The sequence below is a fragment of the Lepidochelys kempii genome, chromosome 8 (genome assembly GCF_965140265.1).
Source record: "Lepidochelys kempii isolate rLepKem1 chromosome 8, rLepKem1.hap2, whole genome shotgun sequence".
NCBI classification, from domain to species: domain Eukaryota; kingdom Metazoa; phylum Chordata; order Testudines; family Cheloniidae; genus Lepidochelys; species Lepidochelys kempii.
Window position 1 is genome coordinate 75,440,107 of NC_133263.1, and position 25,014 is coordinate 75,465,120.

The window sequence follows — 25,014 nt, forward strand, 5'->3', positions numbered from 1 at the left end:
AACGGGGACTAAACTGCTTTGCACAAAGAATTGTTCCCTTCTACCATTTTGAAAGATAAGTAGCCCCCAACTTGGACATGTGTACTTTGTATCCTCAAGGATTCAGTCTGAATTAAAAGAATGTGAACTTTTTTTTTTTCTCCCTCCAGCTGCCTTTTTTCTGAACACACTCTGTGAGTTAGTCAGTTCAGGAGAGTTGCTATATGATGCTGACCTGCAGCATACTTACTGCATGAACCCATTCAGTTAGCCCATTAGGAAATTCTTACCACTTACAAAGGCAGTTGAAAGTCTTTTCATGCTATCTGGCCATATAATGCCCCACATCTTCACAAAGAGGGTGGGGAGTACTGAGTGCAGCTTTCCATGCGGGGACAATTTTCATGCAGGCCTGGATGATAGGTGGAGGGTGCCAGCATATTCTGCATGCATATTTTGCATCAGAAAAAGTAGAGTCATTCACTAACTTGCTGCAACTCTCAATTTTGTGCTCTGAAGGCATAATCAGAGTTGTAGATCAAAGCAATGTTGATATCCAAACACAGTGTAAATAATAATTGAGATACACACTGAGCACAGTCCAGCAGTTGAAAATGAGGGCTTCATCTTCAGCACAACTGGTAGTGCCCAGGTATCGTAAAACTGGCACAGAATATTATCCAGCCATATGAGGCTCCTTCAAGTACTATGACTGGGAATAGTAGAAATCAGTGGGAAATTTTAGCAAACTCCAGCAAGTATTAGAAATATAGCATTTACCAGAACCAGTGGGCTGCCTAATTCAGCAGTGCTCCTGCAGTAATGCTGGAGAAGACAAAACTGCTGCGTAATTCACCTAGCCAGTTACACAAGACTATGTGGAGAAAACCCACTTTCTGAAGCGCCTGCATATGATCACTTTATTTCCTGAAGCATGAGTCTTGCCCCCGCAAATCAGAACATGCCTGTTGGTTTTATCCAAAAAACCTGCCAAATTTCTGCAGGGATTCCCCCGTTTGATTTCTTTTCTACTTGGCACCAGTTTAAGACTTTAATGCCAGAGGGTCATTCTTAAATATATTTATTAGTTTATTAAACTAAACTTCCTTCACTGCTGTTCTTGGAACATATGTACACTGGTGGTAGTTCTCTGTATGCTGTGGAGATGAACAATTAGTTAGATGCTTCAAAAATCTGACTGAATTTTGTAGTCTGATCTGCAAGTCTCCAATCAGATAAGCAGTGAAATATATAAGAAGCTTGCTACAGCTAAAAACTGTTGAACACCACAATTGAACTAGGAATATCAACATGAGATGGGGCTTGGCAGGCAACCAAGATCAACACTTTTTCAAGGAGTTCCTACGAACAAGTTGAAGTGTAACCCCTATTTGGTTTTTAGATTCAAACTGTCTTTTAACTCCTGGCAAGTTGTGAGATTTGAGTCCTCAAATAGGCAGAAGAGTGAAAAATCAGATTTCTTCAGCGTATGCACCACAGCAGTCTAATGACAAGAAGATCCATTGCATACAGTATCTCTTTGCAATATCCCTCCTTGCAAGTTTAATAAGGGAATTGCTGAGAAACAAAATACTGAACTGGACAAAATGCAGCCTACACTGAATGAGCGCTTTCAGGCTTTTGAAACAAAGGTTAAGCTACCCAGAGCCCAGCATGCAAGATGATGATTGGCTCCTGTAAAGTGCTAAGCACCCTCCACTTCCACTGGCTACAGTGAGAGTCGATTGTGGTTGGCATAAATTAGGACACCTGAGTGTGTCACCTATAACTGTGTTGTGTAGTACTTGATTTCAAAAGGACTGTTCACATAGCATGGTACTACTCAACATGAGTAAAGGAGGCAGAATCTGGTCCAGGAAGAGCTCAGCACTTTAGAGGTTCAGGCCCTAACTGTGAATAAACTTGAACAGAAAATTCAGTTCACGGGGAAGAAAAGACTGGCACCTGAAGAAGAAAGCTCATTCCCAGAACAAAATCACTTCTAACTTTGCTGTTCTAAGACAACACTGTTGAAGCAAGGAATGGCTGCTGAAGGGAGGGTGGAAATCTAGAAAATCAGGTCAGCTAGGAGCATATAAATCATGGGGATGCCATATCTCAAGGATATAATGGAACTGGCTGATTAGAGATCAGCTGGATGGGCATAATCAGAACGTTAGACAGACTGCACTGAAATCCTGGGCCAAGGAAACATATGTAAAATGGTGTTACTATGTAAAATGAAGAGGGACTCAGAAAAGAACTGAAGTGGAGAGCAGTCTGATCACTATATTATCAGAGTTCAGAGAGTGAGACTGGATTCTGTTTGCAGGGACATGTCAGTGAGAATACAAGAATACAATACAAGACCTCAGCCAGGCACACACAAGGAGAAATGCCTTTAATGATATTTAAAAGGATGTTTTTGATACAGATGTGATGACAGCAATTCCTTGTCTGGCAAGGATAAAGTTAGGATAACTTTTTATGACAAAACATGTATGTTTTGAGACACAGACTGTACAACACGTGGGATCAAATTTAATCAGACTTTGCTGGTGCAGATGCTGAAACTTCTATGTAGGACAGAACCCAGGTTTGGTTAGCATCAGTTAACAAATAGCCTGTTGCATGCTATTAGTGTAGCTACTGTACTAATTGTTACTCCAACCATTTACTACAGTTGATGGCTTTGTTGTTCAGTTCAAAAATCCTGTGAGTATAAGCTCCATAAATATTTGGGTACCTGCCCTGTAGTTTAATTTCTTTGTCAGTGATGGGTGTGGTGAATAGAAAGTGATGTTATACTACATGGTTTGCAGGATTACTGCTTTATATATTTCACTGAATTAATATTCAAGCTTTTGCTAATTAATCTACAGAATTTTGTACTGAATCATTTTAATGGTTTTGAGGTTGCTGCTTGAAATCACATTCACCTCTCATCTCCCTGGCCTGCCCCTTCCTCACCCCACCTTCCAAACTCCTCCCCATCCCTTGCACTGAAGAATTGCACCAACTCCCCTGCTGGGGCACAAAATCTCCACAGTAGTTTTAAATTCTCCTTGGTACCATTTTAAGGCTGACAATTCTGTGCTGTCTTCAACATTCTGGAATAGCAGTGTGCAAAGAAATGAGTTAAACCACCAACATGCGTGACAGAGAGATTTCTCTGCTTGCTCCTGGGCTGAAATCCCAAACCTTTCTCTCATACCAGACTTAGACTTTGAAAGGCGAGTTCCAGTTGGATGGAATTTTTACAGCTGAATTCTAAACCCTTGGCAACAGTGGTTTATCATGGAAAGGTGATGCAAGTAATGGCTCCTAATGCTCTTAAGCCAGGAGCACTAATTTAGGGTCACATTGGCCAAGAACCCAAGGGTAACACCCAATTCATACAGAATGTAGCAGAATGCAGCCTCTCTCATCTTTAAAATGGAAGTGCTACCCACAGAAACTACAGGTCCCAATGTACAGTATTCCATATTAATCCAAGCAATCTGGCAGGCTTTGAAGATGAAGCAGCTGCCGGCTACATTGCAGAATTCCGGTGGGTACACTTTGGCAAACTGTGTTTCAAGGCATCTGTATATTGTGACCAGATACCCTATCATGTATTCTTTCATGCATATTTTACAACAAATTCCATAGTAGTATTGTCTGGAGATTACAGGAAGGTGCAGAGGCCGTAAACCAACCACTCCATAAATCATTTTTTAAACACCAGTTAAATAGATTATTAAAACCGTAAACTCCCCCTCTCAAACAACTAGAAAATTCATAAACTAGAAAGTATCGGGGGGTAGCCATGTCAGTCTGTATCCACAAAAACAACAAGGAATCCGGTGGCACCTTAAAGACTAACAGATTTATTTGGGCATAAGCTTTCGTGGGCTAGAACCCACTTCCTCAGATGCATGGAGTGAAAATTACAGATGCAGGCATTATTATACTGACACATAAAGAGAAGGATCATATATGCCATCAGAGGTTATATATGCCATCATGTGCCAGCAATGCCCCTCTGCCACCATGTACATTGGCCAAACCGGACGGTTCCTACGTAAAAGAATAAATGGACACAAATCGGACACCAGGAATGGTAACACACAAAAGCCAGTAGGAGAACACTTCAATCTTCCTGGACATTCTATAACAGATATAAAGTAGCTATACTTGAACAAAAAAACCTTCAGAAACAGACTTCAAAGAGAAACAGCAGAACTAAAATTCATTTGCATATTTAACACCATTAATTTGGGCTTGAATAGGGACTGAGAGTGGCTGGCTCATTACAAAAGCAGCTTTGCCTCTCCTGGAATTGTCACCTCCTCATCTATTATTGGGAGTGGACTACATCCACCCTGATCAAATTGGCCCTGTCAACACTGGTTCTCCACTTGTGAGGTAACTCCCTTCTCTTCATGTGTCAGTATATTTATGTCTGCATCTGTAACTTTCACTCCATGCATCTGAAGAAGTGAGGTTTTTACCCATGAAAGCTTATGCTCAAATAAACCTGTTAGTCTTTAAGGTGCCACCGGACTCCTTGTTGTTTTCATAAACTAGAAAATAATGACCAAGGGCAGACAGCATGGGGTTCCTTTTATCTTGTGTTACAATCAGTGTCTTGGAAACTAGCAGTGGCAAGAGTAAACAGTTTTTTTGAGGAGGAAAAAGAAACGACATGTATATGTCAAATAGCCAGTGAGATAGAGTTAAAATGAAGAGCAGAGGGAGAGTGTACTATCAAGAAGAGGCCCAGTGTGAGGAGTCTCAGTACCAATGGCAGCTGGAGAAACAGATTGATTGATTGAAAATTCTAGAAACACTTAATGAAGATGCCAGGAACAGGAATCAAGCTCTTTGCGGTGGCTAATGATATAAAGCATGTGGTGATCATCCATGACCTACTGAGAGGCAATTATTTTATGGCAAGAAATGTATTACAGTGCTGCTGCTGAGGGTTAAATATCTATTTATTTGAGTTCAGTATGGATCATTTTCCATCCTCTGCTATGTGGGAGGAGTTGGCAGAATTGCAGCTGCATTCAGGGCTCATCATCTGGCCCGGCACATAACAGATGTTGGGGGAGCCTGTTGGGCAGCCTGCATAATGTAGTCTCATATAGTTGTGATAGAAAGATTATCTAGAGGAGGAAGCAAAGTGAGTATTCAAAGACCATTTTGTGCAGGGTTGGGGAAAGGAGCCATCTTAGCTGGTTGCACTATACCTAGGGATTGCAGGAGTCTCTATAAGAAGTTATGTACCAAACTAGAAGTCACTTGAAGGATGATGTCAGCCATAACATAGAGAACCAAATGTTACAAGTGGTTTTAGAAACTGAGCTAGGTCTGTTGTGCAATTTTGTCTGCACCATATCCTGAGTTTGCTCATGAAAACTAAGTAACTGTTCATCCTGCTATTTTGGAAGGATAATCTTGTGGTTAGAGCAAAGGCTAGGAGTTGGGGTTTTATTTCTGTCCTTGCCACTGATTTCTTGTATGACCTTGGACATGTCACTTAAAACCTGTGTGCCACAGTGTCTCCATCTGTAAAATGAGGATAACTGCCTCACAGCTTATCATGAAGATTAATTCTTATGTTAAAGTACTTTCACTTCCTTGGATGAAAGGTCCTACAGAAAGTAGTATTATGGAAATACTGGTATTTTGAACGCAATTTTACAGACCCCGTTTAAAAATCTGGCCCCCAAACTCTTGTTTCTGTTGTTTTGCATCACAGATTCAAAAGGCCACCGTCAACTTGAAATCTCAGCAGTATTAAAAAAAAAAAAGAAGTATAGTAGTTTCAGGTACCACATTTGCCCTTGAACCTATCTGTTGTGACTTTATAATCCGTTTTCCCTCTTGCTGTGTGAAGGGTATACGTATGGTCAAACACACAAAGTAAGAAAACTGAAAATAGAGAGAGAAAATATCTGATCTTTCACTTATATTAATCTTGGATGTTATGACTAATGACTAAAAACATTTCTGAAGGAAGGAAGTCTAGCTTTTATGTTGAAGGTATCCCTTTTAAATATTTTCTGTGAATTACATTCAGAAGAAATATTTTTTTAACACAGTGCACCAAATTAACTGTACTTTTATTAATTCTGAAGAAAGTTTACTACACCTGTCATTTTTCAGATATCACCTTTACTACACCTGTTTCAGATGTCTGAGTGTTGTAAATGGAAACTGTCAATTATAAATTATTTATAGCTTTTGCTTCAGAGATATCCTGTATTGTTAGAATAGTAACACCATTTTTTTCAAGATTCTTGGTGTATCATCCATACTTATGAAAGTAAATATACTTATATCAGGAAGTGTTGAATTTAAGTGGAGTGAGTGAGTGTTGGGTGGGGGTACATATATATCAGTGAAGATGTGTATACTTTTTTTTTCCCCAGATCAAGTTTTTCCTCCCACATGCAACATAGAAAAGAATTTCCTCTCTCTGAATTATCTTGCGGGATATCTACAACCAAAGACAGCGGAGGGGTGTCTCATGTCTGCCACAGACCAAGAGAGAGAGGTTCATATAATTGAATTAATCACTCCAAACTCCAATCCCTACAGGTAAAGTGTCCACAAATTAGTTATCTAATCCTCACAAGTTTACTTTATAACTTAAAGTAAAAATCCTAGTGTCCATCAAAAATAAAATGAATGGGACTTCCTGGTCATTATAAGAAAGAGTTGAAGAATCTGACCGGTTATACTTTAAATTAGGTAGACATCTGAGATGTTTAGTACAAGAAGGATATTGGAGCCCGACCCTGGATTGATGCCTCAAAATGATACATTCATTTTCCTGTTTGGACTGTAAAAGTAAAGTGTAGTTCCTGTGGGCCATATCCTGCCATTGTTCTGCAGGCAGAACTCCTATTCAAATTGTGGGACTACCACAGAGTAAGGGTGGCAGAGTCTGGCCTGAAGTGTTCAAGAGGACTCATCTGGCACAAAGAAGTGAGCATTATCTGGTAGCGAGCACTCCCAAATTGTAATCACGGCACTATCAGTGACTTGCCAAATCATTTAACCTTTGTGACTCCGTTTTCCTCGCAGTATTGCTTTCTAGGGTATTCAGCTTAGCTAAAATGCCATGAAGATGTAAGGCAAATTTTGGGGTGTGGTTTTTTTGTTGTTGTTGGGTTGTTTTTTTTTGGAAAGAGTATTAACTTGTAGCCTAACTGGTCACAGTGGAGTCAATGGTAAATTTCTGCTTGATTTCAATGGAAGCAGAGTTAGGCCAATGTGGAGCATTTTTTAAATCCCACCTGTAAAGTCCTATATAGGTGCTAAGTACTGTTATTGTACATAAAATCTGTCTTTCGCTGTCAGCATAGCAGTGCAACTTTTCCACAGGCACCAGTAGAAGTGTGTATTCCTCAAAGACAATGGAAAGAGACTAATGTCTGCTTGCCGAAGAGACCAGGCAGATCTCTAAAAGTTACCCAATTTTGTCCAAATTTAGTTATTTCATTAAGAGCAAATCCATCTCCTTGGCAGTGGAATTGGTACACCTCAATTATACAAAGGAGTTGGCTTGGGAGGGGGCTACACAGGGCTTGCACATACCCAGCATGATGCTGAACCCAGCTCTGCAGGTGTTCCTTAAATAGCAGTGCCTGGGAACTTGAGGGGGGGGCTGGGTCATGACAGAAGAAGGGCAGGGTAGGGCCCATGGATTTGTTGCTGCATGGCATGAATAAAGGGCTCCTTCAGACATTGTGCTGAAGCAAAGCTTCTATGGAGCAGTTCCTTTCCATCACTGCCACCACAGGTCTCATGCAGAGATACCCAGTTACAGCCTTCTGCTTGAGTGGAGATCTGGGTCTTGGTTTTGGCTGAAAGTGCGTAATGGGAGTTTACTTTTCAGATATTTAAACTGCACATTTTTCTTAGTTTAAATGTACTAGTAAAACTTACAATTAAAGAAGAAGTGTACTAATTCAGAACCTGCCTCAATCCTGTTATATGCCCAGATGCTGCCTATGTTGAAAGGGCAGCTGTATGTGCAAAGTGTATGCCCACTGAGCTACACAAAAACCAACAGGAACTAAGAGGGACATGTGCATAACTACAGGAGATAAGACAAAGGCCCCTGAGACACTAAATCAAAATGCAAAGTTTAGTTGAGGCCTATTAATTGGCAACAAGCATACTTTTATGGTCTACGACTTGGTAAAATCATGATGGAAATGAAGATTTTCTGTTGAATTTATATTCTGCATCAGGAAATGTTATTGCTGGGTACAAATCCACTTGCTCTACTTATTTTACTGTGCTGTTAAAAACCTGGATTGTATTCCTCAATTTTCCAGCAATCAGTAGGTTGGATGTCTGTTTTCTTTTCTTTTTAAAATAACTATATATCTAGAAGTATTGTAAACTAAACACGATAGTATAATAACTCTACAACACATGCAAAATTTTAAGTGAAAATAATTTCTACAGTTTAACTGCACAGGCAGATGTATTACTAAAATACATTATTTGTACTCTTTTGTGTTGCTGAACCTGCCTAGTTTATTTTGGTTTTTGGTACGATGGAGTGATTTTGATCTTCAATATATCTATACCCATGGAAAACTGAAATAACTATATTTAAGACTTGTTTGGCTGAAATGAGGTAAAAATATTGTATAAAGCAAACAGCTGGAACAAGTAACAAAAACTTTCTGTAAATAGGAGATAAATATTGAACAATAATTATTAGTCTGAAAAAGCACTTGATTCTGTTATGTAAAATCGTTTTAGTGTGTGAAGTAGCAATCTGTTTTGCACATGTTGTGGTGCCTGGGATAATCTCCAGGATTTTAATCAGCTGGCCAGACACTGGAATCATGATGGACTGGAAGAAGTTTGATAGCTGAAAATTTCTGGCATTCTGGACTTACTTTGTCTTTATTTTCCACATACAGTGCTTTCCAGGTGGATATAATCATTGACATTAGACCATCTCAACCAGACGTCATGCTTGTCAAGGACCTCATACTTATCCTCAAGTGTAAAAAGTCTGTCAATTGGGTTATCAAGTCACATGATGTTCAGGGAAAACTGGAAGTGGTTGTAAGTTAAGGCATTTTTTAATTTTTCAAGAGGCAAAATGCTGTTAATAGCTAATATGTTATGTGAATGAGTTAGAGTACAATAACATACTGCTCGCCGAATGTTTTCTTCCTCCTAGCTAACATCCCTGAGTTATTAGCACTTTTCACAAAGCAGCATTCAGAAGTCTCTACATATATACAGAGGAACACATACACAGAAAAACTCTTCTCGCAGCTGGTGACATTTGGGCCAGGTATGGACAGTGCTGCTGATTAGAACGTAAATCCCTCCCACTTATCTGACATCCATGAGATGTATGCAGATTCCTTACACGTTCACTTCTCATGTGCCGGTACCTCAGTGAATGAATTCATAAGTTCATCTCAGAAGTTGGCAAGATGCCTGCAAGGGCATAATCGTAACTACAAGTAACACACCCATATCTCCTACAGAAGTGGGAACTGGTTAGTTCTGCTTATGCTGGGAATAACACTGGACTTCATGGCTAGGCTGTCCCTTGCCAACATTTCTACCCACATATAGTGTTTGGCCAGACCGCCCTCACCTTTGCTCAGGCTGCAAATACAGGGTTTCAAACCTGAAGTTAGACTCCTAAATCCATATTTAGGCATAGCTGGAAGTTCCATTTCAGAAAGACACCTGATGCATATTCCTTGGCTCAGCACCATATTGGTTGAGAACACAATAATGAGCTTTCCCTAGTGAAAAATAGATTGATCTTGACCATATAAACAGCATGGCCCATATCTGTCATGTTTGATTAGTTACATTGCATGCTCTCTGTTTAGCTTAATAAGCTAAATAAAAGATATCTTTGTTGGGAGCCAGACCTATGTCCTAATGGTTAAGTGCTGCAAGCTAACTGCAGGACACTCTGTGAGCTGTAGTGCATTTATAAGAACATCACTTTGCTTGGCAGCTCTCCTCTCTTGCTGATTCAGGAGCAGTACTACAGGCCCTGGAGAGAGCTGAATCTAGATCTCCTGGGAGAATTGTAGGCAGGGTGCAGCATCTTGGGGGTAAGAGAAGTAAAGGGAAAACAGGAAGGATGTTCAAGCTATGGAAGGAAAAGTTATTCTTTGTGACATCCTGTGTGACATCTCAAAATTCCCCTCCCATGCCAGTGTGTGGAAGGGTAAAGTGTGCCCTGGGTAGACATGTGCAGTAAGGGAAAGCCCAAGCTTAGTTTACTGAGCTTAGCACATCCGTAAGCACAGGGACACCCCCTCCCCCCCAAAACAAAAGAGTTTAAGTTCTCATTCGGGATTGCTGCGTAGAATTTGCTATTAAATGTTTTAGACATAAACTGAAACTATGCCTTTTTGAAGGAGTATTTTTGCATGCTGTAGGATTGAGAGCAAATCCACTGCATGCTCAGAGGCAGCTAGAACCTAAATTGCATGTGCATGTAGCTACCTGAAAAAATTGCCATTTGTGGCTTATGTATTTGCCGTCATATGAAATCCTAAAGGACAGTAAAATGTCTCAAATGTTTGGGTGTTAAGAGCACAAAGCAAGATTACTGATTTTTTTAACATGGTCCCTTTTTATAGTTCAATTAAATATTCAATAAAAACGATAAAATGTATTCTTTCATAAGACCATAAGAACAGCCATACTGGGTCAGACCAAAGGTCCATTGAGCCCAGTATCCTGTCTTCCGACAGTGGCCAATGCCAGGTGCCCCACAGGGAATGAACAGAACAGGTAATCATCAAGTGATCCATCCCCTGTTGCTCATTCCCAGCTTCTGGCAAACAGGATAGGGACAACATCCCTGTCCATCCTGGTTAAGTGGATGAACAATAATGTAATGTTTCTCATTTAGCATAACAAAAACAGGAAACAATATTACATTTTGAAATGTTAGGACATCTGATCATTTTTATTTCCATGCTAAAGTTCTTGGGCAAATATTTCCTCCATTGTGTCATTCAAAATGTGTCCCTTTCTGAATATACATCCTTGGCCTACAGTAATTATGGGGGGAAAGAACTGAATGTCTCCATATCATTCAAGAAGACTATACATTACAGTTCTCATCCAAGAATTGGGCTGTGTTTATTCCTTTATTCAGATGAAGTCCTTTCCAAGCCCAATTTTGGATATTGCGTAAAAACATTACAAAACAATTAGGTAATGTTTCATTATGTTCTTTTTCGTTTATTAGCTGAATCAGTTCCACACTTCTGAATTTTCCTAACTTGCCCTCAGCACAAATCACAATTGTCCTGGGAGAAAGTACTGGCAAACAGTGAAAGGTGAATACTAAGCTGCCTCTAAACCAGGGAAGGGAGTTTAAGGTCCAGATTCATAGACTCGTAGAAATTAGAGATGGAAAGACCAATTAGGTCATCTAGTCCATCCCACAGTTTGCTATGCTCATGAGATTTTTGATTAAATACTACAGCCCAGTAATGTATTTCGTATGGAAAAAGGAATTACAAAATTATAGTGCACACTGATCCAAATTCAGCCTGAGGTAAGTGGGCACAGTTCCACTCACAGCGTGGCTGAATTTGGCCCATTTTGTACGGCATTACATATTTGAATTGGTATTGTACCTGGGTAGATTAATGCAAATTATTTTCTCTCACACATGTAGAACACCACTTGGAATGCCTGGCGTTCTAACCACTCCATTCAAGCATACCAAGTTTTGCAAACCTATAGGTTGTGCTGTGGGTGAGGAAGAGAATATACAATGTATTGCCAAGTTCTATTATCTCCCATTCATTTTAGCATATAAAAGTGCAAGTGGGAATGGGTAAAAACCAAAAGATTTAAACACTTGAAGAAATGTTAGGACTGTGCTTTGGATAAGAAAAAATAACCAAGTACCATAAATGATGCCAAGTTCTGAAATGGTCTCCATTCATTTCAGACTGCATTTGGGGTAGCTGTGTTTGTTTGTGTATTTGTTTTGGGATGCCTGCCAAGTATAAAGGAGAAAAGATTCTGGAACCTACCAGCGGAAACTGCTGTTACATCTTCACAAGAACATCTGGAAAATATGTAAATAGCTTTCTATCTCTAACACATAATGGTTTATGAATATGGGTCCTCAAGGTGTGAACCAGGATGTTGACAGGGCATACAAATGAATTGCCCAATTCTGCCAACCCTTGTTACTACACTTAGTCTTGCTGGGTTTATGCACAGGAGTGAAGGAGTGCAGGTTCAGTGGGCAATGGAGAGGTGCAAACAAATACTAAAATAGGCCAGTGCTAGTTATGACAAAAATATTTGTTCAGTTGTGTTGTCCTAACAACAAAATTTAAAAAGTGAGGGCAGAAAGGGAAATAATGGCAAATTTGGGGCATATAGTAATTCCAGCCAGTCAGAACTATGTTTATTTGAAATGTATATGAAGCTGTATCCAGATTAGTATCTGCTGAAAAGTAAAAATTTGAACCAAGGCATTAAGATGAGACACTAAAATTGGGATGTCCCTTGTTTCCTTTTTTTTCCTCCTTCTTGAGGGATTTTCCTATATTGATAATGCTGCAGAAAACTTTGTGGCTACAGATCACCCAGCTCGCTTCTCATTATACTTTGTTCGGATAGCATGATCTTTAAACTATAGATATCAAATTTTTATGTTTAAAGAGCCTGATAATGAATTTCCATTAACTTTTCTGGAAGTTGAGAGTATAAAGAATGTCGGATTGGACCTTTAGTTTTATCAGCGGACCTACCTACTCATATCTCCTTGTCCGAAAACTTGGTTGATGACACCTTAAGAGGAAATGTATTTCTTTGAACCTTAATCTGAAGCAGCAGGCAGATATGACAAATGTCCTGCAGCAAGCTGGCAAAGACAGATCAGCACTGTAAATCTTTTAAAGTCCTACAGTGGGAAAGGATTAAGATTTGGTCATGTTGATGGCAAACAAAATGGGAAACAAATGGGGATTTTAGCAAAAGTGCAGCGTATATGATGGAGAAAATAATCAGGCTTGGAAATGAAAGTGTTTTTTGTGCAGCACGAAAATAGTATGATCTACATACAGAAAATACAATGCAGGCACATGTCAGCAGTTAAAAGGTGGTGCATTTTCCTCTTTACTGGACATTATTATCGCATTCAGCTTGGTCTGTAGTTAATGTGATTGTTACTGAACTTAATTTTGTGTAAATATATGTTTAAACTCAAGATGCCAAATATTTAAAATAAATTTAAAGTGGAATAACAGCAAATATTTTGTCTTACCCTGTAACAGCTAGAGATGCTTGTTTTATCCCTTTGACTTGCAGATATAAACGAGAGGTTTTGAAATTTAGCATAATTATTTATAATAAAATGAAAGATGACGGACATCTGTAATCAGCTGGAAATTGTTGTGTAATGTCACTATGAAAAGTGTGTACACAAATAAATTCATATTGTAGCTTATCAAGTTATGCACAAGTTGTATTTATGAGAATATACATGGTATTTATATATATTTTTAAACATGTCTTATAGTTAGCTATAGTTTTGAAAGGTGCTGAGTATTGTAGGTTTCCAGTGACTGAAAAATTTACAGTGATGTTTGAGGATGCTCAGCATTTTTCGGGAGGCATTCAGTACTTCAGAGGATCAATTTCTAAGAGCCTCTTTTAGTGAGACACTGAGGCCCATCTGATTTCAATGGGAGTTAGTGCATAAATACTCAAAGGATCTGGGTCTCAGTGTCCTCAAGTCCCATTGGCTTCAAAGATGGAATAGATGATATGCAGCTGTACCATAAAGGATTGGGTCGTAGGCTGTGCCTTTTTCATTGCTACCATACTGTGCAGGAGACCTGATTAGTGGTACAGTGAAGATTTTTGCATACATAATTAAAATGACACCACCCCAGTGACTGGTGAGGCAAGGTGGACATTTGAAAAAATCAGGTCTCTTATTGTGGTTCACCTCAACTCATGGTCTGAAAATTATATGGTTATATTAAGGGCCATATGTTTGTCCCAGTGAACTTTTAGTAGGAAAGGGTAAAATATGTTGACAAACCAAATGCAATAGATGATGATCTTTCATATTTTTAAATTCATTTTTCTATGACTGGAAAAAGCTTCAAGTGCCAATTCACGGAACCAGTCTCTTTCTGTTTTATATGCAGGCACCAAACAGTATTGGCTTTGGAAAAGAAACAGAACGATCTATGACTATGAATAAATTAGTAATACCTGATATTCCCTCGTCTCATGAGGATTTGATTAAGTGGGCTTATGACCATGGCTATAGCCCAGTTACTTCCTACACAATAGCCCCTGTAGCTAATAGGTTCCATCTACGAATTGAAGACAGTGGTAAGTATGAATGTGGATTTTTATCATATACAAAAACATACCATACTCTTTGGTAAGTGACATTTTGACAGAGCCTCATGTGTTTGAGGTTTCATTCACTGGGATCTCAATACTTCCAAGCTTAAAACACCAAGGGAGCTCACATCTTCCAGTCAGCAAAATCTTACCCCCAAAAAGTTATGAGAGTTCTAGTAGGAAACCCCAGTAGACTGTGCTATTACCTGAAATATTGGGGTGGAATTGAGTAGCTGCATTTACCACAACCTGAAGCTAATACAGTTAACTGTACTCAGTGATCCCTGGAATTAGGGACTGCCAATGGCTGGATAGGTTGTTAGTTAGTCTGGCTTTGTCTTTCAAATATGAACATAATATTTCCCTGAGTTATTTTAAATGGTTTACACACAAAATTGTCTCAACAGAAGAGCCTGGGCAAAGATAGTAAATCGAAAGGCTTTTAAAAGATAGTTATTGGACCAAAGTCACTGATGACAAAAGTGGGTCAAACTCCATTGAAGCCAGTTAAGTAATAATGACAGGTTTCAGAGTAACAGCCATTTTAGTCTGTATTCGCAAAAGGAAAAGGAGGACTTGTAGCACCTTAGAGACTAACCAATTTATTTGAGCATAAGCTTTCGTGAGCTACAGCTCACTTCCTCGGATGCATCCGATGAAGTGAGCTGTAGCTCACGAAAGCTTATGCTCAAATAAATTGGTTAGTCTCTAAGGTGCCACAAGTACTCCTTTTCTTTTAGTTAAGTAATAGCCACTCTTACACTAGATCTGAATTTGGCCCATTGAGAATAATGTTTTACATAATAAAAAAGCTTATATTTGTGTATCGAGAGTAGTTGTGTGGCTTCCATATAATTAACTGCTTAAGACCAGATGTTGTGATTTCAACCCTGAATAACAATGCAGAGAGCCTAGGGTCAAATACTACTCTTATTTGCCCACCAGTGTAAATCAAGAGAACTTGATTGAATATTGAGGTTACCCTGGTGTATGTCTGGAACTCCAGTTGAGTTAATTCTGGATTTACACTGGCAGGTAACAGTAAAATTTTACTCCAGGAATTGATGTGTGACAGCAGCATTGTTGAAATGAATATACCGTATTCATTGGTTGTGATGTTTCCTTCTCATTTGTTTACCCTTTGCAGATAATAGGCCCATTCCTTGAAGTCCTTTTTCAGTCCTTACTGAAACAAAATTCCAGTAGTAGATATGCCTAATTAAAGACTTACAGGATTGGGCCCATCATCCACTACTGCATTTTATAAAGGAAAAATTGTTGTAGTCATCTAGTAAATATGAAGATGCTGTTGCTTTTGCGGTCCTGCAAGACAGTTATTCTGGATAATGTTTGACACGGTGTCTAGGATGTGGCTCAAAACCAAGAGTGCCAAAGTCAGGTCGGCCTGTCAGAAAACAGGACAGATACCCCAAACTGGTGTTATATTCTATAATTAAATTTTACCAAACTAATACCAAGTGTGCACTCCTGGATTATTATATTAGCCTTACCATGGAGCCACAGAAAATCCCCTTAGGCTCTTCATCATATCTTGCCACTCAGACAAATTGGACTTAGTGATGAAAGGTGATTAAAACCAAAATTCACCTCACAGTAGGTTCTTCCAACCCAAAGGATCAGTCACTCACCCCAGGTTAATGGATGCTCTGGATCTCATACCAAAAACAATGCTGACAGCCAATGTCTTTTATCAAACTAAAGAAAAAGGAATTAGAGTTATTGAGAGGTTAAAGAAGATAAAATATAGAACAGGTGTGTCACAGTTTGTAAGTCCAATTGATAGCAGAGATGTAATGTCTGCTAGTTCCTATAATGACAGGTTTCAGAGGAACAGCCGTGTTAGTCTGTATTCGCAAAAAGAAAAGGAGTACTTGTGGCACCTTAGAGAAGTCTCTCATGGTTTCCCAAAATATTTTTGGGGACCTCTGTCTTATATCTGGAACGCCTCCTGACAGCATCCAAATAGATCAGAGATGCAGAATTCCTCCCAGAGTTCCTTCTTATAGTTGAAAACAGTCTGGAAAGTGCTTTTAACACAGCATGGGCTCTGCCACTGTTGACTAAACAAACAGAGTTTGTGTATCTTCCATTTTTGCTTAATGGCCCTTGCTTTGAAGTTAAAAAATCTTTCATTTACATTTCCGAGGCTCCAGTCTCCAATGGGTAAATATAATGTAAAGACAATGTAATAGCCAGAAACAATCCTTCATTAGTTTTCATGTAGTTTTACAGGTCAAGTAAATTTACATGTAAAAATTAACACACATTATTGTTTTAGGGTTAATTAAGTATAAGGATAGCAAGCACAGGAAATAGACAAGAGGATACAATAACATTAGTATTTCCTTTTGATCTATACTAGCAAGTGAATTAGTTTGAACACACTATGACCTTTTAGCATTTCTTTGGTATTCATACACAAGTGAATTGCCCTATTGCTCTAATCTGAGATGGTCTGCCAGCGTCAGAGAACTAGTGACCTGTTAGATATCATCACAGTGGTTTCATTAATTAGCATTCACATTTAGGTAGGAAATGTTCAAATTATAAAGAACATGATGAAAGGGATACAATACAATACAATTTTCGGATGACGCTAAGCTGGGGGGAGAGGTAGATACGCCAGAGGGTAGTGATATGGTCCGGTGTGACATAGACAAATTGGAGGATTGGGCTAAAAGAAATTTGAGGTTCAACAAGGACAAGTGCAGAGTCCTGCACTTAGGATGGAAGAATCCCATTCATTGCTACTGGCTGGGGACCAACTGGCTAAGCGGCAGTTCTGCAGAAAAGGACTTGGGGATTTTTTTGCCTTTGTTGCCAAGAAGGCTGTTGGCATATTGGACTGCATTAGTAGGAGCATTGTCAGCAGATCGAGGGAAGTGATTATTCCCCTCTATTCGGCACTGGTGAGGCTACATCTGGAGTATTGAGTCCAGTTTTGGACTCCTCACTACAGAAAGGATGTGGACAAATTAGAGAGAGTCCTAGCAGAGGGCAACGAAAATTATTAGGGAGCTGGGGCACATGACTTACAAGGAGAGGCTGAGGGAATTTGGCTTATTTAGTCTCCAGAAGAGAAGAGTGAGGGGGGATTTGATAGCAGCCTTCAACTACCTGAAGGGGAGTTCCGAATAGGATGGAGCTAGGCTGTTCTCAGTGGTCGCAGATGACAGAACAAGGAGCAGTGGTCTCAAGTTGCAGTGGGAGAGGTCTAGGTTGGATATTAGGAAAAACTATTTCACTAGGAGAGTGGTGAAGCACTGGAATGGGATACCTGGGGAAGTGGTGAAATCTCCATCCTCAGAAGTTTTTAAGGCCCGGCTTGACATAGCCCTGGCTGGGATGATTTAGTTGGGGTTGGCCCTGCTTTGAGCAGGGGGTTGGACTAGATGACCTCCTGAGGTCTCTTCCAACCCTAATCTTCTATGATAATAATTTGATTTACTCTTTTCTGTTTCTAGAAGAGATGAAAGACGAAGACCACCCTTTTCTTCCCCCAGAGCTGACCGAACTGCTAGGTACTAACCCTCTGCCTGCTCTGAAGGAGCCCACATTAAGCGACGGCCTGGGTTTTCCTTTTCACATTAACAGAGGAAGGCATGATAAGATGGGAGAAGGAATCTCCTTATCAAGGGATACAGTAGACACAATAATGAGTCGTTTCTATGAGCAACTGCTTCAAAAATCTGAAGAACCTGAAGAGGTTCAGGGAAGCATTGATGTAGCCCTCTCAGTAAAATGTGATGACAAAATGATGACTGTTGCCGTAGAAAAAGACTCCCTGCAGGTTAGTCTGCTCTCTTAATCCCAGACTGTGAAACACTTTACAGAAGGTCAGATCCTGGCCAGCCATTACCTATAGCCACATGCCAGATAACCCACAGATTGAAGGGGAAACATATGGCAAAAATTCTTTCCCCCAATTCTGCGTTCTGGCCTGTCCCAGAATTTGTAGACCGGTGGTTCTACAGGCTCTTCACAACTGGAAATGTGAAGAGGCAATTGGTGGATGCCAGAGACTATAGATTGGGACTGTGATGGACATCCACTATGATCCCTAAAAAAAAAAATGCCATCTACAGCTCTCCTACCCTTCACCTTCTACACAGAGGTTGTTTGTGCCTTAGGGAGGAATAATTTGCATTGTGGATGGAAGTCTTGTACAGAATAAGACTTTTTTTTTTTTTTTTAAAGTTCAGCTTTGGACAAACAATGAAAATGTAGGGTTTTTTTTTTTCTTTTTTTACTCCATGTGATGCTTGTCCCTTCTGTTGTTCCAACAACTAATGTCATTGTGTGGCAGTATTTTGTAGTAAATGTCACAGGACATGCAGTTCAATGGCAATCTTATTAACAGTCATGCAAAAATATATTAAGCTCTGCTTAAAATAAGAGTATAACTTGTATGTATCTCATGCAATTGTATTTTCACCGAGGTTTCAGCCACTTATGCAATGTCATTGTTTAGGCTAATGGTTACACAGGGACAGAACTCTCACTACTAGATCCTGCCTGTAAAGCGAAGATGAATGGTACCCATTTCATTTTGGAATCTTCATTGCACAGCTGTGGGACTCAACAGATAGGCTATGCCTTGGATAACATAGTTTATTTTAACTCTGTGAGTATTTTATAAGGAGAGATGTTTTTCTTTGCTGTGTGTTGTTATGGCACAATAAGGCTATAAAGACCAAATTGTGACTGGCCCTAGTATGAGTATTCAGGAGGTGTGCCTCCTTCTCAATCTTTTCATGCCCAGTCTAGGGCCAGTCACAGTTACAGTCCGTGTACTTAGGAAAGTGCAAGGCTGCTCCCTCAGTGTGCTGCTGGGTGCACATGACATCCCAAAGAGAGTGGGAGGAGATGAGTGTGTGTTCCCCTCTTCCGCACTAGGCATTGGAGCAAGCCAAGTGCACTGTGGGGAACTGGCTACACTATTCCAAAAGATGATGCAGCCTTCCTTCATGCACCATGCTGCTTGGAGAGGGAAGCACAAGTCTTCCTTGAGCTCCCCCAGGGCAACTCTGCAGTACCCCACCCACCCTACTGGCACAAGTCAGCCCTGAGCTGGTATAGCAACAAAAATGTATGATCACAAAAGAAAATATAAATTTACATAAATTAAAATTCCTGTAGGTAACATTTTTCTTTTACAATTTTGAATGAATAATGCTGCTGAAATTGAGGGGAGTGGTCCAATCTGTGCAGGCTTCTATCTTGCTCTTTTGCCATTCAATGAAGGCCTGGGCTTTTCCTGAGCACAGACTGCTGGTCATGGCAAATTGTGTAGTGCTATTTTACAATGGAACAAGTGCCCACTAAAACACACACTTTCACCTGTGTCCACTAACGTAATACCTGAACCCAGCTCTTCCACAATGAAAGGCTGGTGGACTCTACCAATAAGCTCCTCAAATGTGCTTTCAAGTGTGTTTATTCTCTGGATACAGGAAGGCAGTATTGTATGCTGTTGTCACTTATTACTTTTCACATGAGCATTAGCCTCATTACAAGTATGTGTTTTAAAATAAATATTCAGTTCTCATCTATTTGTGTGCAAGACAGGCCTTGACTTCAAGTTTGAATCCAAGTACAGAATTCACTTCCCCAATTTGGGTACCCAAACAACTACTTGAATGGGTACTGTGGGTACCCAGATAGCTAAGTGCTGATCTGAACACCCAAGATAGGCCCCCCAGTTTGAAAATTGGTTTCAGAATTCTCATACAGCTGCATGCTTGGAATGTAATCTGGATACGGATAGGTAAGTGACCACAGAAAGAATCCCACTTTGCTTCTAGGCTTTCTACTACCAGAATTTGCACAGCAGTTGCGCTGTGAACTTGAATGGATATTGGCCAGGCCAGGCCAACAAGCACTGATGTGTTTTACTCTTTTGGGGGTTTTGAGCACATTGCAGTATCCCTGGCAAATAAAGGAAACCCAAGAATAGCTACAGCCACTTGATCAGACCTAGCCTGGGTAAAACTATTCTGTACTGGCAAGACAAAATAGCTTTTGACTTAGAGATGGGCCCAAACCAAAAACTTGAACCTAAACACCCCAAAACTGTGGAAAATACACATCTCAATATAAACTTTGTGTCTGGACCCAGTCCGTAGAGTGGGTCAAACTAAAACTGATCTGAGCACCTCTCAGTAAAAAAACTGATTTGGAGCTCCACGTTACTGTACAATTTCCCGAGCTTCCAAGGGTTTGGGAGAATTCCCACTGAAAGGTGATTCAGCAGTCTGCAGAAAGGGTGAGGTGTCCAAACAATTCAGAAGAAAATGGCACTTGTTAGAAGTTGTGCTATATCTGAGAAAACAAAGCTGAAGTTGTGAGAGAAGCAAAAGAGCAATGGAGGAGCAGATGGGGAAACACAGAAGCTTAGTGGTGAAGGTTAGAGAGAGAGAGAAAAGCAGACAGAGGATGAGTGGAGCACCAAAGAGAAGGTGTCTCAGAGGAAAGAGAAAAAACAGAGTGGAAGAGGGGAAAAGAGGGGTCAGGTAGGGGTCCAGAGAAGAGAGAAGTGTGAAATGGGATAGCAAGTTTTCTGGCTTATGCCTTTAATATTAAATAAATAAAGAGGAGGGTGGGGGGATACAGAGATTTTACAGGAGAAAATCCTGTTAACCGCTAGAACTTTTTGTGATTTTTCCAGGAGTCAGTTATTGAATGTTGGAAGGTATGTTAATCCATTTCAGAGAACCGCTTCTTTTAGCAGTGTTGGATACAGAAATTCCAGAAGCAGAGTTGGACTGCTGGTATGCTCATTTACATACCAATACCCAGGCTGCTTTTCCAACATAGAGAGCAGTTTTATGGCTCTACTGGTTTTGACATCTGGGAACAAACTGAAGGTTATTCCGCATATATAGTATACATACTTTAAAAGCTTAGTGCTGGGCTGCAGGGATGGCTGTCACAACTTCTTGGTCTTCATGTTCTGAAGAAAGGAAGAAACAATTAACATGAAAAGGGAGTCACAATCACCTTTGTAAGAAAGTTTTCAGTTTCTACTTCCCACTTCCTTTATGTAGATTGTTATTCAGCTGTCATCACCAGTGGAAAGTAGTGGTTGGGGAATTGATGATGAAGATGTGGAATCGGGTGATAATGGATTTCCAGGAGACACTGATGAAGCAGATGTTACCTTTCCAAGCAGGCCTGAAATAGTTGTGGTATGTAATACCTTATATTTATATTGAAATTAAAGTTTTTAGCTATGGCCTAATTCTGTTCTCATTTCCATCCCATATGACCCTACTGGAGGGTTGCATGGGGCAAAAGTTCTGGGATTTATTTGTGTTTCGTTTGTTTTAGTTTAACTGCACACTCCACCAGGCAGAGGGTGGCAAACGCTCACTTAATCCTGCGCCTCCTGAACCCCCTATCAGCAATGTGACCTTCAACATGGAGCTTTATAAAACAGACCTCTTCCTTGCTCCCTCACAAGGACTCTTCTCTGTTGCTGAGAATGGACAGATTTATGTTGAGGTAACAAACTTTGAAAGGCTTTCAGATTAGCCAAAATGTTCCGCAAAGCCATGTAAATTTAGCCAAGTTTGTGCTTGCCTGCAGTAAACTGGCATTGTGTGATTGCCTCTCTCAGACAGGTGTGTACTTCTGTGGTTTCACAAAAGGGACATCGTAGGTTAATAAGATAATACTTAGTGATGAAGACCAAAAAATCCTCTCAAAATGGGTAAATCTAACTAAAAGAAGTCTGTCATTCTGATCAGATATGCAGTATGGGACAGTATTTGAATCTGGTCTCTTAGCTCTTACAGACTTTTATTGGATAATTACAAACACTGGTAAACAAAGAGTTGTCAGTGAGGAATGAGTTCATTTTATACAAAAATATGGCTTAGCTGCATTTCCCAGATGAAGCTATGTACAAAACAGTTATAGCTTCCCCTTCCCCCCATTGGTTACATGGTGGAGGAAAGGGTCTAACAGTGTCATCATAACTCCATCTCACCTTTAAGCCACTTCCAGTCACATTTTGGTATACCAAACAGGTGTCAAACTTCCTCTTTTATAAGAAATTATTGTTTTTATTCAGTGGTTAACATATGCTGTGAAAATCTTTATATTGGATATGCATCTTTGTTAGTAAGATACCAACTAAGTAGAATGACAAGAGAATATCACAGGAGCTTGCCCATGTACTTAGAAGACCTTAGAAAATAAGGTCCACTATATAAGCAAACCTTCTTTAAACAGAAGTACATCTTTCTAGCAGCAATTGCCAGTGATATTTAACAAACACAGTTGGGAACAATATTCAAATATGATTTTTAGTACTTTCAGTTAGTGTAACAGTTCATTTTATGTGCTTCTGTAAATGTTTAGTTGCCTGTTAGTCCTCTACCTATAAAAATTACTTTCTTTCAAATACTTTACAATTCTGTTGTGAAAAATACACCAAAAGAAATTGAAGCAAGGTTAAAATAGATCAACATTAGATACGTTTTTTTTAAAGTAAAAGGTATTAGTTTTTTACTTGGACAAAGATTGTCAACTTCCTTTGGCATTCTGGGATGCATCCCTCTGGCTCTGGATTTGTCTGGTCTTGGAGTTATTTCTTCAAACACATACTCTAATTTCTTTATCACCTGTCCTGGGATGAGCTTGATGTGTTTTTCTCTGTTTCTCCTTTCTGCACAGTGGAAAATTAGTATCTGTTTCAGGCATTTGTTCCTCCATCCTCCGCTGATAGAAAAAACATTGTATAGTGTTTGTTTGGAAAAAGTCCATCTCTTTCGTCAATAAATTACTCATGCATAATCTCTAAGGACCTGGTACTTGTCTCTCCTGTGTAGATTCTGTTTCTAGAAGAATTGTTTTCTTTATTATAATCACTTGTGCATTTTTCCTTTATCTCTGCTTTGGTTTTTCTTATCAGTATGTTAATTCTGTAATCATCTCACATGCTGTCTGTGTAGATCTTGTTTATCTCTTTTCTTATGTGGTGACTTTTTGCTCATCCTTGCTCACCTACTTTTCTTCTAAAATCACTTGGTTACTGGATGAAATTCAGAATGTTATAATTCATAGTGCTTAAGGCAAGAAGGAGCCATTAGATCATCTAGTCTGGTCTCCTGTATATTACAGGCCATTAAACTTCACCCAGTTACTCCTGTATTGGGCCTAACAACTTGAGTTTGGCTAAAGCATATCTTCCAAAAAAGGATCCAGTTTTTATCTGAAGACATCAAGAGATGGAGAATCCACTACCTCCTTTGAAAGTTTGTTCCACTGGTTAATCATCCTCACTGTAAAAACCAAAAAACCCGTGCCTCACTTTTAATTTGACATTGGCTGCCTTCAGCTTCCATTGGTTCTTTTTATGCCTTTCTCCACTAGATGAAAGACCCCTCTACTATCTGGTATTTTCTCCCTGTTGAGGTACTTTATAATCAATCACCTCTCGTTCTTTTTGATACACTAAACAGATTGAGCTCTCTCTCTCATGTTAAGGGATTTTCTCCAACCTTCCAATCATTTTTGTGGCTCTTCTCTGCACTCTCTCCAGTTTCTCAGTATCCTTTTTAAAATGTGAACACCAGAATTGGACGCAGCCCCTCAGCATCACTCTCACCAGTGCCATCCAGATAGGTAAAATTACCTCCCTACTCCTTTGCATTACTCCCCCATTTATACATCCAAGGATTGCACCAGCCCTTCTTGCCACAGCATCATACTGGAGCTGTTGAGTTGTTTGTCTACTAGGATTCCCAAATCCCTTCCGAGTCACTGCTTTCCAGGATACAGTCGTCCCCCCTCTTCCCACCCCCTTCTGTAGGTATGGCCTGCATTCCTTGTTCCTAGATGTATAACTTTGCATTTGGATGTATTAAAATGCATTTTGTTTGAATGGGCCCAGCTTACCAAGGGATCCAGATCGTTCTACATGAGTGCTCTGTCATCACCATAATTTACCACTCCGCCAATCTTTTTGTCACCCACAGATTTGATATTTACTTTCACATCATTGATAAAGATGTTGAATAATATCAAACCCAGAACCAACTCCTATGGATCCCCACTAGAAACATATGATGAGGATTCGCTCACTGACATCTACTTTGAGATCTGTCATCCAGTTCTTAATGCATTTAATGTGTGCTTTATCGATATTGTATTGTGCTAATTTTAATCAGAATGTCATGTGGTACCAAGTTAAACACCTTACTAAAGTCTAAGTCTATTGCATCTATGCAGTTACCTTTATCAACCAAACATAATAACTTATCAAAGAATGAAATCACATTTTTTGACAAGATTGGTTTTCCATAAAACCATGTTGATTGGCATTAATTATATTCCCGCTTTTAATTCTTTATTGATCCAGTCCTGTATCAGCTTTTCCATTATTTTGCCCAGGATTGACCTCAGGCTTACTGACCTATAGTTACCCAGGTCATCCCACTTGCCCTTTTTGAATATTGACATAGCACTAGCACTCCTCCAGTCCTCTAGTATTTTCCCCAATGTTCCAAGATTTTTTAAAAATTAACATCAGAGAGCCAGAAATCTCCTCAGCCAAATCTTTTTGGACTCTTGGGTGCAAGTTATCTGGGACTACAGATTTTAAAAGGTTTG

At 39.6% G+C, this 25,014-nt stretch overlaps 1 protein-coding gene across 7 annotated transcripts in view; it reads left to right on the plus strand.

The window, feature by feature from the left end:
- TGFBR3 (transforming growth factor beta receptor 3) overlaps nucleotides 1-25,014 on the plus strand; it is a 178,411-nt gene that overhangs the window by 128,061 nt on the left and 25,336 nt on the right. For 6 of the 7 annotated variants that reach the window (XM_073357091.1, XM_073357089.1, XM_073357087.1 and 3 more), the window contains 7 exons: nucleotides 6,399-6,567; nucleotides 8,916-9,063; nucleotides 14,172-14,361; nucleotides 17,862-18,187; nucleotides 18,869-19,021; nucleotides 21,444-21,584; nucleotides 21,727-21,900. In XM_073357091.1, the coding sequence (XP_073213192.1) occupies nucleotides 6,399-6,567; nucleotides 8,916-9,063; nucleotides 14,172-14,361; nucleotides 17,862-18,187; nucleotides 18,869-19,021; nucleotides 21,444-21,584; nucleotides 21,727-21,900 (1,301 nt within the window). The remainder of the gene's footprint in view (nucleotides 1-6,398; nucleotides 6,568-8,915; nucleotides 9,064-14,171; nucleotides 14,362-17,861; nucleotides 18,188-18,868; nucleotides 19,022-21,443; nucleotides 21,585-21,726; nucleotides 21,901-25,014) is intronic. The other variant, XM_073357088.1, reaches the window with a different exon arrangement.